A 14,762-nucleotide genomic window follows, 5' to 3' on the forward strand; every position below is an offset into this window, starting at 1 on the left:
AATACAGCCCTCTGAGAGAAGCAGTCTGTCCACGTCCCTCGCTCCCAGATACACGCTCTCCGGGATGGGAGTTCTGGGCCCTACGGGAGCCATTCCTTAAGTCAGAGGATGCTTCATGCTGCCGAAGGGGTTCGGAGGAACTGAACTGCCCCATTCCAAATTCTATAGCCTCCAGGCTATTATCATGGGCCTAGAAGGCCTCTCATTTCATATTATCCCCGTTCTTATCTTAGTAATAAGCACACGTGTGTGCGTGCATGCACACACGCGCGCACACACACCCACACACACCTGCTGCTTGCTTGTGCCTGCCTTTGTCATGTTCACAGCAGGTTTCAGGCAGGAGCACCGCCGCTCTCCCTACAGATTCCTTTTTCACGTACTCGCCCCTTTTCACCACTTCTCACATTAAAGGCAATGTCATCTCCCTGAGATGTGGGACTGAATGACAGCAGGTGGCTCTGGCCTTTAGGTGAAGTCACTAAAAGTACCACTCCCGTGACCTCGGCATAGAAGGTCTATGCCCCTTGGAGATGTCACTTGACCTTAGGGTGTCAGCCTTTGCCTGCCTCCAGCCAGGCAGACCCCTGGACAGGAAGGCAGGTGAGAAGGGCCAGGCGCACCATGTGGCCTCAGGGGAACCAGGCCTGCTCTGGGACTGCACTGGAGGCGAAGAGACCAGGCATGAGGGAGAAGGCAGGGGGGTGGCCTGGAAGGGGCAGGGCCTTCTCGCATTGACGTCTGTCTGCCTCCGCTGCTCCGCCCCCACAGAGTCCCATTGTGACCCAGTTCTTTCCCTCCCTGATGCTCTGGGCCTTCACAGTGATTTTGCCTCTGGTCGTCTACCACTCTACTTTCCTCGAGGCCCACTGGACCAGGTGAGCTGGGGCTTCCTCTCCTAGGCCTGTTCTTGTCTCCAGCCCTCTCCCTTTCCCTCCTCACCATCTTATCCACCAGCCTGGTGCTGGGGGGCCCTCCCATCTAGCCTAAGGAATGGGATTTGATACCCAAAACCATCCCAAAAGAGGGGACTGGGTTGTCTCCGGGCTTCTGGCTTCAAGAATGTTGAGACAGGGCCACCATATAAGGGATATGGGGCTGAAACCAGACAGCCTTGCCCTGCTCCCTCAGCCTCCAGCCATGCGCTGAGGGGATGGAGCTATGGGCAGAGATCCAGTCAGAGGGCACAGGATGAGAAAGAGAAAGCAGGACTTATATGGAGAACGTGGGGAAGGCTGCTAGGGTCATAGCAGAGGAGCCCATGAACTCAGTCTGACTGTCAACCCACGGAGCCCGCACAGTTGCCCACATTTTAAACAATCAAGAACTATTTCCTATTTGTTAGTCCAGGTAGTTCTATGTTGGCTAGTTGGATTGAAAATATTTATTGTATTTTGGGGCAGATGGACCTGCTTTGGCCTGAAAGCTATGTGGGTCTCAAAAGTTATTTCCTGCACCCAAAGTTCCTGTTATCCTACCAGGCAGTAAGCCAGGAGGTTTGTCCTAACTGGCCAAGAACAAGGCTTATGTTGATTATTGAAACTCTAAAGGGATTTTGAGTATCATTGGTAATGTCCCTTTAATAGATTTCAAGTGTATGGCACATATACCCGCCTTTCCTGTGCTCAGGGCAGACATCACTAGTTGATCATGCTATTCTTTCCTGTGGCTCCCAGTCACAGCCTGCCCCACAGTGCTCTGTGAAGACGGCATTGCTATGCACTATTAAACCAATTTTCTAGGCAGCTGTTTCTCTTTTTCTCTTCATTCTGTAGTTAGGCCTTTGGTTCTTATCACCTCTCACTTGCTGATGAATCTCTTTGTTTCCTTCTAGATCAAGTCAGAATCTGTTCATAATGCACAAGTGCTACATCTTTCTGGTGTTCATGGTGGTCATTCTGCCTTCCATGGGACTGACTAGGTACCTCTCCTCTAACATTCCTCTCTCAGCCAGGCTCAGCCTAGAGATGGAACTTCCTCTGTAGGCCTACCTGTGGTTTCTGCAAATCCAGTCTTCAAAATGACAGTCCATTGTCTGTCATGAGCCTAGCATATCACTGGTATCATGTGAACTCTAAGGTGTAAGCCATGAACTCTGCCCTCAAAGAGCTTATCATTAAACTGAGGATACAAGCCATGCCTACCAGCTAACTGACAGCCCAAGCTGAGGAAAACCCAGCCAACATATGGTAGAAATTCAAAAGAGGGAGAGAGCATGTGAGAAGAGAAGGCTGGTGAAATTTTGCTAAAGGAAGTGGTCTTGAGCTGAAAGGCCAACCTGTTAGGGGTAGGGCTGGCCCAGCACTAAGAAGGAAGAGAGGCAGTGTGGACTGGCCAACTGGAATATTAGGATGCAAGAGTCTGAGAATTGGGCAAGGGAAGATGGAAAGAGGGAAGCCAGTCCAAGGAGAATTGAACCCAGGCCTTAGCTCATAGATTGATTAACTAAAGCCCCTGCCTTGTTCTTGCTTCTAGTTTGGATGTCTTTTTCCGCTGGCTCTTTGACATGTACTATCTGGATGAAGCGTCCATCAGGTTCCAGTGAGTACTCGAGCACATGCTCCAGGTGTATTCCCTGTGTACTTTGGGGCTGCTATGGGTTCACATCAAGTGGATATGTATGTCCTTTATTTGCTCACATAAGTAGAGATGAATGCATGCAAACACTTCCATTAGGCAGCCTCTTAACCTTGCCTCTGCCATGGACCTCAGCCAATATGGTAAAGCCCAGGAACCCCTTCTCTAAAGTTTTTGAAATAATGGTAGATTTACAGGAAATGGTCCCCAAAAGGTGTCCTGTGTACTCTTTATCCAGTTTCCCCTAATGATAACATCTTGCGTAACGATAGTACCGTATCATAACCAGGAAACTGACATCGAAGCAATCCCCAGAACTTATTCAGTTTTCACCAGTTTTACATATCCCCTGAGTAGATGCCTTTAAATGCACAAAATACCTGAATTATAAAAAAAAAAAACCAAATATACGGAATATAGTTATCAAATATTTTAAGAATTGAATTTGTAACACAATATTTGTAGCACATTTAATAACAGAACAGTGCGTTTTAGCTGTAGGTGAGCTGAAGTTGCATTTTATTGTCTTAAAGGCATCCGTGTGAAAGCTGATGTTGCTTAGCTGAAAGAAGAATATGATATTGGGGTGGGGAGGACCTTTGACAAGGTGACATGTCGGTCGTATTGGACATCCTGCTAATTCTGATTTTTTTTCCCCTAGAGTTATAAATCTTGAAAATCTCAATTTTCAAAGATGTAATGTTGCAAATGACCCACAAGCTTTCATAGGTTGCTCTACAGAGCAAGGACTAGAATGCTCCGTTTTCTGTAGTTTCTGCAAACTATAATTGTAATAGGTTGTATGTTTTTCCCAAAATGAATGAGTTCATCTTTGGCTCTTCATTATCCTGAATACAGTTTATACATGAGAAAGAAAAGCACCATGAGTCTATGACTCAATTCTGATGCCATCAAAAAAGAATAGCTTTTCAAGGAGTTCTGAAATATGTCCAAGGCTCACAGATTTCTCTTTTCAAGGAAGTTTACAGAATCGTATAGGTGGGGACATTAGAAATCAAGAGATGCCTGGGTCACCAATGTGAGAGGAGGCAGCTTGGCCATTAGGTGACTAAATGACTCCTAGTTGGAGTTGGCCAACCACATCAAATACACGCCTGCAGAGAAGAAATTTTCAATCGTGTGTAGTTTAGCAGTGTGCCTGATAACTAGCATCATTTTGACATAGTGATGGGCACAAATGATGTTGTAAGATGTCAGCCATGACTACAGCATGACATGAAAATATCTGATTTCATGTGGGTGACAGACCCACAGCCATGGCTGACATTGTTGTGGTTCGTTGCCCATATTCTTAATTGAAGGAAATGCTAAATTGCAGTTAGAGGTTAGTGGAAATAAAGCTATAACTTTTTCCCCATTCAAGGTCACAGACCCCCCAAATTCTACTCATGGACTCTCCGGGGTCTATGGGTCTAGGTCAAACAACCTGCTTTAGATCAAGCCAGCACATCTATCTCCTAACAGGACCTAACACATCCATATTTTATGTAGACTATCCCCATCCCTGCTCTAAAGGGTCCTTGTTAACTTAAAATGCTCTGGGAGCACATAGTATGAAACTTATTTCCTCCATCTCTACCTCCACCCCCATCCCCATTCCCTTGGCTCCTTTCCTCTCTCTCTCTCTCTCTCTCTCTCTCTCTCTCTCTCTCTCTCTCTCTCTCTCTCTCTCTCTCTCCCCTCCCTCCCAACACCTCCGCCCTTCCCCTCTCCTCCTGTCTCCTGCTGCTGTCTTCCACTCTCCCCCATGCCCAGATGTGTGTTCCTGCCAGACAATGGCGCCTTCTTCGTCAACTACGTGATCACAGCAGCTTTGCTAGGCACAGGCATGGAGCTGTTGCGCCTGGGGTCACTCTTCCTGTACAGCACCCGCCTCTTTTTCTCCAGGTCGGAGCCAGAGAGACTCCACATCAGAAAGGTGAGGGCCGGGCCCTTCCCTAAGCACAGCCCTCAGAGTTTCCCTTTAGAGTGTGTCAGGAAGGGGGCCTGCTGGGAGCACCAAGCATGGGAGGCATGATGAGGTGGGTGGGTGTTTCTTGGACTCCAGCGTTGGAAGGCAGGCGGCCTCCAGGCCTGAGCTGCCAACCAGGTCCTAGAAGATGGATAAGCAGCCCTGGAAGCAGTCAAGCCAAGGGGACCGGGCCACCTTAGGTTGACTGCTGCCTTCTACCCCAGGACCAGACCATTGATTTCCAGTATGGGCGAGAGTACGCGTGGATGTTGAATGTCTTCACTGTGGTGGTGGCATACAGTATCACCTGCCCTATCATTGTCCCTTTTGGTGAGTGATCCCTAAGGCACAACCAGGGCCGCACACCCTCAGACTGGGAGGGAGAGTTGAGCCCCACAACATCAGGCCACCTCCTAGAGCAAGAGGGAACCTGGGATAGCCCGTCAGCAGGGTGGGAGGTATCAGGGCAGGGGGCTGAGGTTGCATGACTGTTTGCATAGGATGTTTGTTGAGTGAATGCATGAGTGAATAACTCTTCACTAAACTGGCAGAATAGGTTCTGGAGTTCCAGGGAAGATGCTGGTCCTAGAGGGCAGCTCCACAGGGCTCCCACATTCTGTCCTTGGCCCTTGCTGTTCTAACAGACCCTGAATCTGACTTTTCAGTCCTGTGGGGACCTTGGGACAGCACAGGCCCCAACTGGGGAGCAGCTACTGAGTGTGCCTCCATCTCCCGGCCCCCAGGGCTGCTGTACCTGTGCATGAAGCACATCACAGACCGCTACAACATGTACTACTCCTTCGCACCCACCAAACTCAACGAGCAGATCCACATGGCCGCCGTCAACCAGGCCATGTTCGCGCCACTGCTGGGTCTGTTCTGGATGCTCTTCTTCTCCATCCTACGATTAGGTAGGTACCAGGCCACCTGGCCATCCCACCTCTGCCTACCCCCACTGCTCCATAAGCTCCCCACAACAACCCTGTTGGAGCAGAAAAGGCTGGTAGGAGCAAGGTGCTGCTCATTGAGTGTGACCAAACCCAGTGGCTTCTTTAGGCCTTAGGAGCTCGTGTTAGAGGCCAGGCAGACCTTTGAACGTAAGGAGAGGGCTTGGCCAGTGCTATACGGATTTTGGTGTACAACCTTCGGGGCAAGAAACATCATATTCCTTCATTCGAACTCAAGGCTGTGCAGGAAATAAGATGCTAGTTTTCAGGCTTAACTCCCATGACATTTCCTCTGGGGTCCTATAAGGTGCCTGGTCTTATGAGTTGCCAAAAACTGGGAGTGGGATTCGGGATCTGCCCCGGCACCAGCTGTTCCCTTACTCTTGGCTGCACGTAGCTGCTCTCCCTGCCCGACAGGCCAGAGACTGGAAACCCCCTCTGAGACAAGAAGCGCACACTGGCCCCCCATCCTCCTTCCGCCCCCCACCATATTGTTTCCTTTCTCCACCTCCACACTGGCCTTCCCTTAGGGGCACTTGACCTTAACCTTCCCAGTGGCAGGGAGAAGGGAAAGTTCATATTTTCTTACTCTTCCTGTCACCATGACATCTGCAAACACTCAGCTCTCAGTCACTCATGTGCATTTGCCATGTGCTGTTGCCCCCAAATTTCTTATCCCCCTAGCCTTGTCCTGCCACGTAGCCGATTTCATTTTTTATAACGCTTCTCTCTAAGTATAAGGGACTACAGTTTTAGTCACAAAAACAGAAAAAATAGAAAGATCAGTATTTGAATGACCCTTAACCTCACCTAGAGCCTGATGTCGGTTGCTCCCACACGTCATTCTGTGCATGTTTTGGGGGAGCATGGGAGGGAATTTATTGGCTTATTGCTCCTTTTCAAAATTGTGATATTCATTTTATGCCATTCAGTATCTTGAGCTTCTTCATTGAACATTATGTTCTGAGCAGTCTCCTGTGTTACTAAAATAATGTTTGAACACATGCCTTTTAATGGCTGCATTAAACTTTATCAGCTTTATTCAGATCTCCATTGTTGGATATCAATGTTGTTTACCATTTTTTGCTATTATAAAAACATGATGATAAGCATCGTTGTACAATAACTCCTGACTGTAAAGACTGATTTTTAATATTTACGTAGAAAACTGCTACCCTAAAAAAAAGTTACCAGATATCACTAAGCAAAACATAGATGACTTAAATTCTGTATTACTTTTCAGTGCCAAGGAAAGATGTGGATCAGAGATAGTGGTTGGGGGCAGTGGCACAAATCAGGAACTCACAGACTCTTCCCAGGGACTGAGATGTGGCAGAGAACTGATGGATGGAGAAGGACATGTTTAATGGGCACTTAAGTGGATACCGAAGTTAATTAAATTGTTTTTCATGGAACCCACAAAATGCCAAATTCTAAACTAGTCAAGTAGCACCAAGGGAATATGTCATTGTGTCAGACTCATGGTTGATCCTAGTTGTTAGGAAGAGAATTGGACAAGAAAGTCTCTGCTACAGGCTTCAGGCCTCTACAGAGGTGCTGAGATGGACCTTAGAATCTATCAGTGCAGGTAACATCTCAGCCAGCAGCCTCCTGCCCATGGCTCCAGTGCTGGAGCCCAAGCCCATTTTCTTCTCCTTGGCAGGTTACCTCCACAGCATCACCATCTTTTCCCTGACCACCCTTATCATTTCCATGATAATTGCTTTCCTGGGCACTCTTGTGGGGAAGATCCAGAGGACACCTGACTACGAGGTGAGTTGCCAGCCTGCCTTTCTTCCACTGGTTCTCCTCAGCCCTGGGAAACACAGGTCTAGGATACCCTTCTCACCTGGGCACCCATAGCGCCACAGAGATGAAAGGTTCTTGCCTTCTTCTCTGATTCTGGGGAGTACAGACTCAGTGTGTGTGTGTGTGTGTGTGTGTGTGTGTGTGTGTGTGTGTGTGTGCGCGCGCGCCTTGCATTGGCCCTGGTACTGGCCCCCTCACAGGGTAGGGATATTTAGAAGACAGCTGTCCTTTCCTCTTCCCTCCTCTGACGTCTCCTCCAACAGTAGGCCCATCCCTCCTGCAATGCGAGCCTATCCAGCCACTGAGCTGTGAGCACCATTCCAAGGGATGGAGGGTTGAGAGAGAGGTGGAGTGAAGGAGGAGGGTAGGGGTGGTAAAAGATGACGACCTGGGGAAGGGAGGATAGTCATCTTCTCACTTTTCAGAGTCTTAGGATTTTGACCTTGAGGCTGTCTGAAGGAGAGCCTGGCCCTCTGAGCCCGTGACTCCTTCTGCCAGTGGGTCCAGCCTATCATTAGAGAGGGGACCAATCATGCCTGCTGAGAGCCATGCCATTGGCTCTGTGCACACGAGGTCAGCATTTCCCAAAGTGAGGTGTCTGTTCAGGCATACTGGAATGACTTCCAGTGGACTGAAACATTGTTTTTTATTTTCCATGGTTACATTTTTCTATTGGTTCATATTTATTTATTTTTCTGCTTATGGCAACTGACACAGGTTTTCTGTTTATAATAGTGAACTGTTTCCTTTTTAAATGAATCTATATAAGGAAAAGAAAGTAAGTTGATTTAAAGTCTGGCATCCAGATGCGTCAGAGGAGGGAGCCTCTTAAAAGAGAATCCTCTTGCTCCTAGTGACTCCACCACATCTGGGTCCCTGGGCACAGGCCCCCAGCAGAAAGGTCCTCCAGGCCCCCCTGGCCCAAGTACCATGCTAGTAAAGGAGCAGAGTGAGTGACGCCTCTGGCTGTGTCTTCTCAGTACAACAATGTCATGTGATGTGGTCACCCAGTGTCCACTCTGGAGAAGGAAGGTGGCAGGGGACTTAGACCATGGTAGTTTAGGACTCATTCCAGATAGAGAGGGGGAAATCCCAGGAGGAAAGAAAAGAGTTGAAGTCAAGGCATTTCCTAGACTCAAAGCAGGATTATCTTTGAACCCCAATCCCAACTGTGCTTACTTCCCCCCACTATGGTCCTTGAGGATGGAACATTCCAGAAGGGGCTCTCTAGCATCACAGTCCTCCTCTCTCTGCCAGCTGGGTTGCAGGCTGGACAACCAGAAGATCCAGGGGAGCAAGAGGCCCAGGCGTAGGGTCCAGGCTCCTCTGGATGTGGGGAGGGAGGGGGCAAAGGACAGACACCTCAATTCTGTGACTTCCACGTTTGTCCTCAACGCGGCAGCCCGAGGAGGAAATGGAGACCGTGTTCGACATGGAGCCAAGCAGCACCTCCTCCACGCCCACCTCCCTTGTGAGTCAGTGCCTTCACCCTGGGGGACAGGTCAAGAGGGGGTGCCTACAGGGGTGGGCTACTCCAGCGGCTTTGTGGAGGCACCAGAATGTCGTGCCTACCCTGGGTATCGGGGAGGAGATGGGGCCCCCTCGGCCTCCCTCCACTGATGCAGCAGGACTTGGCCCAGGTCACATTGCTGCCATGGTCCTGGCTGAAGAGCTGGGAAGAGAGAAGATCCAAGGTTTTCTCGACATTCCCTAGAAGGAGATCAGAGAGGAAGAGAGAGGTCAGGGAGAACTCAGCCACAGCGAGCTCAGTCGTGTAAACGCAGGGACATGCTGGGGCTCGGCCTCAGGACTGAACGCTGCCTCCAAGGGCTCAGGGGCCAGGCAGAGCGGCACACACAGAGCTGCAGGAAGCTATTGGAGGTCTGCACTGAATGGTAAGGCCGGGGTGGCGCCAGATAAGTGAGCCCATCGGCGTTTGAAGAGATGAGGCCAGACTCAGAGAGCAGGGGCTCAGGAGGCTGGCACTGGCTCTCACACCATGGCTCAGCCTGGAGGGGCGTGAGCCCTGGCCAGCATCCCAGCCACAAGTATGGATGCAGGGCCACCAATGTATGCACTGAGCTGGGTACCAGGTCGGCCCATGCCCTAAAGTCCAGGTGCCTCGGAGGAGCACTGAAGAGGGCACTCAGGGAAGGCATCTCGGAGGAGGGAACATCTCATCCAGCTCCAGGAATGGGAGTAGGGGTTGCCAGATGGAATAGGGTGTAGGGGAAGAGCATTCGAGGAAGAGGATCAGCCTGTGCACAGGCCCAGAAGAGACAACCTGGAGCATTTGAGGACTCAAAGACAGCTTGATGGAAATGCAGAGTTGGGGGACAGGGCCCGGTGGAGGGCAGGCACTGTTAGGTTCAAGTGCAGAGACACGACAGTGCTGGATATGGCCGCCCCTAGTACACAGAACTACAGGTCTACCTCACACTGAAAATAAAAAAACAAACCCTACACAGAGAAACAAATTGTCTTGGGAGGTGGCAGGGAGGAAGGATCTTCAGCACTGGAAAGACTAAGAGGTTTCAAAGCAGGAAAGTCTCTCCTCACATAGCATCTCCCCTGGGGCCCTTCTAAGATGACCCCTCTGGAATATCATTGGTGATCGACTATTGAAATCTTCTTAAGAGCCTGATGCTTCACCATTTATACTCTCGCTCTTTATGGTTAACCCACATAGTAGGGGTTTTTGCCTCATCCTACAGAGGAGGAAACTGAGGCGCGAAACAGCCAATTAATTTAGACGCCCCCAGTGTTATTTAGCAGGGAAGGGGCAGAACAAAGTTTGAACCAGGTCTGTCCAACTCCAAAGCCTAAGCTTAAAAAAAAATTACTGGAATTGGTTTTTTAATCTTTCCTTATTACAACAGTAGTATATTAACCTTGTAGATATGATGGGGAAAAACAGATAAGCAAAAATAAGAAAATTTAAAGTCCACACCCAAAGATGACCACTGATACCTCAGTGTAATTCTCCCGGATATATGAATAATTTTTACTAAAATGAAATAATATTGTATATTGTTTAATAACCCGCATTTTCATTAACAATCTCCATCTTCCATATATATAAATTTTTACCTCTTCGAATACCCAGTCCATATTTGAACTGTCCTAAGTGTTCCAGAAATATCTTTTACAGCTTGTCCAAAGCAAGATCCAACGCAGACTCTGCGCTGCATTAGTCTGGCGCCCTTAAATTCTAGCACCGTTTCTTCTTGATGACTTCTTGGAGAGACCAAGCCAGGCACCTGCATAATGCCCCACCCTCTGGGTTTTTCAGACTGTTTCTTCATGACGCCTTACAGCAGAGTCCACTATCCTCCTGTATTTCCTAAAAACTAAAAGATCCAAAGGCTTGATAGATTCAAGTTCAACACTTTAGTGCTAGACCACTCTACAGTTAGCGCTGTGCATCCCATCGAGACACATAATATCCTGTTTACTCCCATTAATGAGGCTAAAGTGACTCCCTGATTGACAGGGGTTTCTTCCACTGTTCAATTACAATTTTTCACTTACAACCAAAAGGTCCTCTATGGGGTTTACTTTGGCATTATGCAAATGTCTAGATTCTGCTGTCAGATAATTGTTTCCTCATCAACCAGGGCTGTTTGGTTTCACTGAAATGAATTCCTACAGGAAAGCTTTAATTCTATCCCAGAATTACCTATTTTCATACAAGGAGTTGGTTTACAATCTACTTCAAAGGATGACAAACAGCTCCATCCCCAATACTTCCTGTGTTTCTCTGTTCTACTGCCCTCCCAGACATTCCTGGGACCATTCCTGGATTTAACAGGTCACATGACCAAGACCTCAGGTAGCAGTCTCCATTTCAAATCCTGATTCACAGGCTAACCAATGACACAGCCCAAAGGAGCTGTGGATGCACCTCTGAAGCTGTGTTAGAAAGTGCACCAGCTCAAGGATGGGGGGTGTCTCTGAACCCCAGCACAGGGCTGCCTAATGTCACATCCCCCTGGGTTCAGCTTGACCTGGGGCCCAGAACGAATAGCACACGTGCTGAAGAAACAGTGGACTAGGAGTTAGACCTGTACTAACTAGCCCTGTGAGTTGGCGGCAGCTCATTAAATGACCTAGAGCAACTTGGTGGGTGGGATGACCAGGACTCAGGCTGCTGGCGAAGAAGGAAGGATTGTAGCTTGGAGGGGCAGAGGCTCTGGGGGTAGGTCGTAAGGGGGCAGGGTATTGCCCCAGATGTGACCTCACCCCGATCTCCCCTCTCTGTCCCCGAGCAGCTATATGTGGCTACCGTGTTGCAAGAGCCGGAGATGAACCTGACCCCAGCCTCTTCCCCCGCCCGGCACACCTACGGCACCATGAACAGAAAGCCAGAAGAGGGAGAAGAGGAGAGTAGTGTGAGGGGCTTTGCAAGGGAGCTGGACTCGGACCAGTTCCAGGAAGGCCTGGAACTGGAGGGCCAGAGCCAGTACCACTGACCAGGACCCAAGGCCTCCACCTGGCGACTCCAGCCAGGAGTGGCAGCCAGGGGAGTGCCCAGAAGGGGGAGGCAAGAGTGGGGCCTGGACCTCCCCACTGCTTCCTGCAGACTTTGGAAAGGCCCAGCAGAGACATCTGCCGCCTTGGCCATGGAGGCCCCGGACCGCTGACCAGCTAGAAGGGGAGGAGCTAGGCAGTGCAGAGGGACCCCAGGACGGGATGGGAGAGGTGGCTGAAGCCCTGCACACAGAGACTGAAAGCTGGGGGGCTTTCCCGGGGTCGAGACAGAGAAAGTGCGCCTAAGGGAGGAGGCAGAAGGAAGCCCACCGAAGATGCTCCAGGGTCTTCGCCACCCTTCTACCAGCTGCCCAGCCAAGGAGCTTCTGCTGCTGCTCCTACAACCTCCCTGGCCCAGCTCCTGGCCCATCCCTGCCCTGCGGTCTGAGAAGGTGTGAGTGCTGAGTCTCAGCGACCAGACACAGATGACCATCTTGTCCAGGGTTCCCTGCCTAGGGATCTGCAAAGAGAAAGTTTCTGCACCCACCAGAGCAAGGGGTCAGCTGAGACCCAAGACCTGTGAGGAGGAGACTGAGGTTCTTCCTGTTCCTCTGCCCTTGACAGATGTCCCCAGGAGCAGCGGAGACTCTTCTCCTTTCTATTTCTGTAAGGGTAGCTGGGACATGGTCACTCGGGGCTCATTAAACAGGACCTGTGAGCATTTTGATGATGGCAAACCTTGGCTGGTGATTATAAGGTGGGAGGGTCAGAGGCAGAACTCGTGGAGGGGGTCTTCTCACGAAACATCAGGTGATGGGAAAACAGATATACCTCCCCAAGTCCCAGGGCCTAAAGAGAGGACTCCCAAGGCCAAGGAGTGGCTGCTCCTGCCTTATACCCACCTGAGTGCCTGGGCCCCCAGCATGGCCAAGGCGGGCAGCAGCTTAGGGTAAGAAGCCCATGCTGCAAACTGAAGTCAATGGCCATTCTCTGGCCTCCAACAGGGGCCCTTCCTCTCCTCTCGGGGCTACCTTGTGCTCGGCACTGAAGATCAGTCAAGTGGTGTCCAGCGTGGTTTGAGCTCAGACATTGTGGAAGCCCTGCCGGGGGTGAGGGTGGGAGCTGTGTCATTGTGGTCACACGAACAATGTAACAGAGAAGCCCCTTCTGGCTGAGTTAGGCTGCCCTCTCACGGCTGCCACCATCCGAGGCCTGGAGGAGTCAAATCCTGAGTAGGAACAATGCCAGGGACACTCAGCACTTCCGCCCCAGGCAGGAAGTATAGGCCTCTGTCTCTGGGGACAGGCCTCCATCAGGACCAGCAGGCAGCCCAGCAGGGGAGGACATGGAGAAGGGCCAGCTGGGGCCTCAGTGGGCCAGAGCGAGCCAAGTCTAACGGGGTCTGCATGCTCCAGAGTTGTTCTCCCAAGCTCCTTCCTGCAGAGGTCGGGGTCCTGCAGCGAACCTGCTGAAGACGGGCCTCAGGCTCACCGCACCTGGGAGCGTTCACCCGGCCCCAGGCACGTGTGTGCCTGTGAACTCAGATCACCTGGGCCTCGACCCTCCTCCATCCTTGCCCACAGCTCCAGAAGTTCAAAGCTTCACAGCATAGGGGAAATAGCACTTGAGAGGCAAACATTGCCATACCCCAGGTCTTGGCCCAGATTTTGTCATGAGGAGAGGGCAGTCTCTCCCTCTCCTTTTCCAGCGAGGAATAAGGAGGAATTTATACCCAGCCAGTCCCTCATAAGGCCAGGCCCCACAGGACCTCCTCGCCCTAGCTTCTCATCAGCCAACAAGGGGGTAGTTCCTTTTCAGAACAGGGTGGTCAGGGTCCCAGCGGGGAGGTCCAGGACTTGCCCAGCCCCCAAGAGTGTGGGAAGAGGGGGAATCCTGCCAGAAACTGGCCTGTGGGCGCTTCTTCCCTGGGGACTCCTCCTGGTATCTACCTCTAGTCTCTGCAGCCGGTGGAAGCTGCATATAGAAAGGGTCCCTGTGGACGATGCGGCAGCATGGCTGAGGGCTTGCCCCTCTGAATTTGGGTCAAGTGCAGTCTGGTTCTGAGAGAAGGTGGTGTGAATACTGGGAAAGTTCCAGAGTCCACTCACTTCTCTACTTTTCCTAGAGACCCAGGGCAACTGGCAAGTCCCCACCACAGGCGCCCACCCACCCCGGGTCGCCGTGCGGGGATATGGGCATGCTTTGGCTTCGTACATACCACATCCAGGCACCTTCCCTCTATCTTGCTCTCAGCCCACACCTGCCTCACCCATTGACCTCCAACCCACCCCACTGGCTCACTTCCCAGCTGCCTCTCGCCCATCTGTCCTCTGAAACAACCCCTCTCAGACTTGATGCATTCTGGAGGGAGCTGCCTCTGTGTTGGGGGACCTGGGATTGCCTGGAGCCTTCAAGACACGCCTCAGTGGGCCTAGAACAGCTCCACACCTGCCTGCCTCTTCCTCAGATGCTTCTGGAAGCCAAGTGCCTATCCACAGCATTGCATCCTCTGGGGACCTGGTAGGGAGGTCGAACTCCCCTTGGCCACCACCACTAAAGGAACATACCAGAATGCTGACCTTCCTTATTATTAATGCTATGACCGTGCCTTGAATAAACAGTCCTCCCAATCTCTCCTGGCCTTTGCCTCTGCATCTGGACCCTCCTAGCTGGGCCTTCCCTCCACCTGGAAGGAGCCAGAGCTGCTAAGGGACAAACCCTGCTGAGGTCACTGGGCTGGAGCACCATACCTTTGTGGCTTTGGCCGCTGAGGCCAGAGCCGCCCCTTCTGGGATCTCGTCACTTCTGAGGCCTTTTGTCGCTCCTGTCCTCACAGGAGAAAGCCTGGAAAGTACCACCTGGTCTTCTGGAGAGATGGAAAGTGAATCTGCCTCATTCTTTCTGCTATGGATACCCTGGAATCTCCCTGAGCAATAGGGGAGAACTTCCTGGTATGTGAGCTACTCAGGAATCCATTGGAGTAGCCC

At 50.9% G+C, this 14,762-nt stretch overlaps 1 protein-coding gene across 6 annotated transcripts in view; it reads left to right on the forward strand.

Moving 5' to 3' along the window:
- TMEM63C (transmembrane protein 63C) overlaps positions 1-12,750 on the forward strand; it is an 86,509-nt gene extending 73,759 nt beyond the window's left edge. For 5 of the 6 annotated variants that reach the window (XM_016156641.2, XM_016156644.2, XM_016156640.2 and 2 more), the window contains 9 exons: positions 772-878; positions 1,835-1,921; positions 2,476-2,541; positions 4,354-4,516; positions 4,774-4,879; positions 5,293-5,460; positions 7,160-7,269; positions 8,708-8,776; positions 11,577-11,777. In XM_016156641.2, the coding sequence (XP_016012127.2) occupies positions 772-878; positions 1,835-1,921; positions 2,476-2,541; positions 4,354-4,516; positions 4,774-4,879; positions 5,293-5,460; positions 7,160-7,269; positions 8,708-8,776; positions 11,577-11,777 (1,077 nt within the window). Of the gene's footprint in view, positions 1-771; positions 879-1,834; positions 1,922-2,475; positions 2,542-4,353; positions 4,517-4,773; positions 4,880-5,292; positions 5,461-7,159; positions 7,270-8,707; positions 8,777-11,576 lie in introns of all 6 variants that reach the window. The other variant, XM_016156642.2, reaches the window with a different exon arrangement.
- The last annotated feature ends 2,012 nt before the right edge of the window (positions 12,751-14,762 follow it).

This window comes from Rousettus aegyptiacus, unplaced genomic scaffold, assembly GCF_014176215.1.
Source record: "Rousettus aegyptiacus isolate mRouAeg1 unplaced genomic scaffold, mRouAeg1.p scaffold_m13_p_3, whole genome shotgun sequence".
In the NCBI taxonomy this organism is placed as follows: Eukaryota; Metazoa; Chordata; class Mammalia; order Chiroptera; family Pteropodidae; genus Rousettus; species Rousettus aegyptiacus.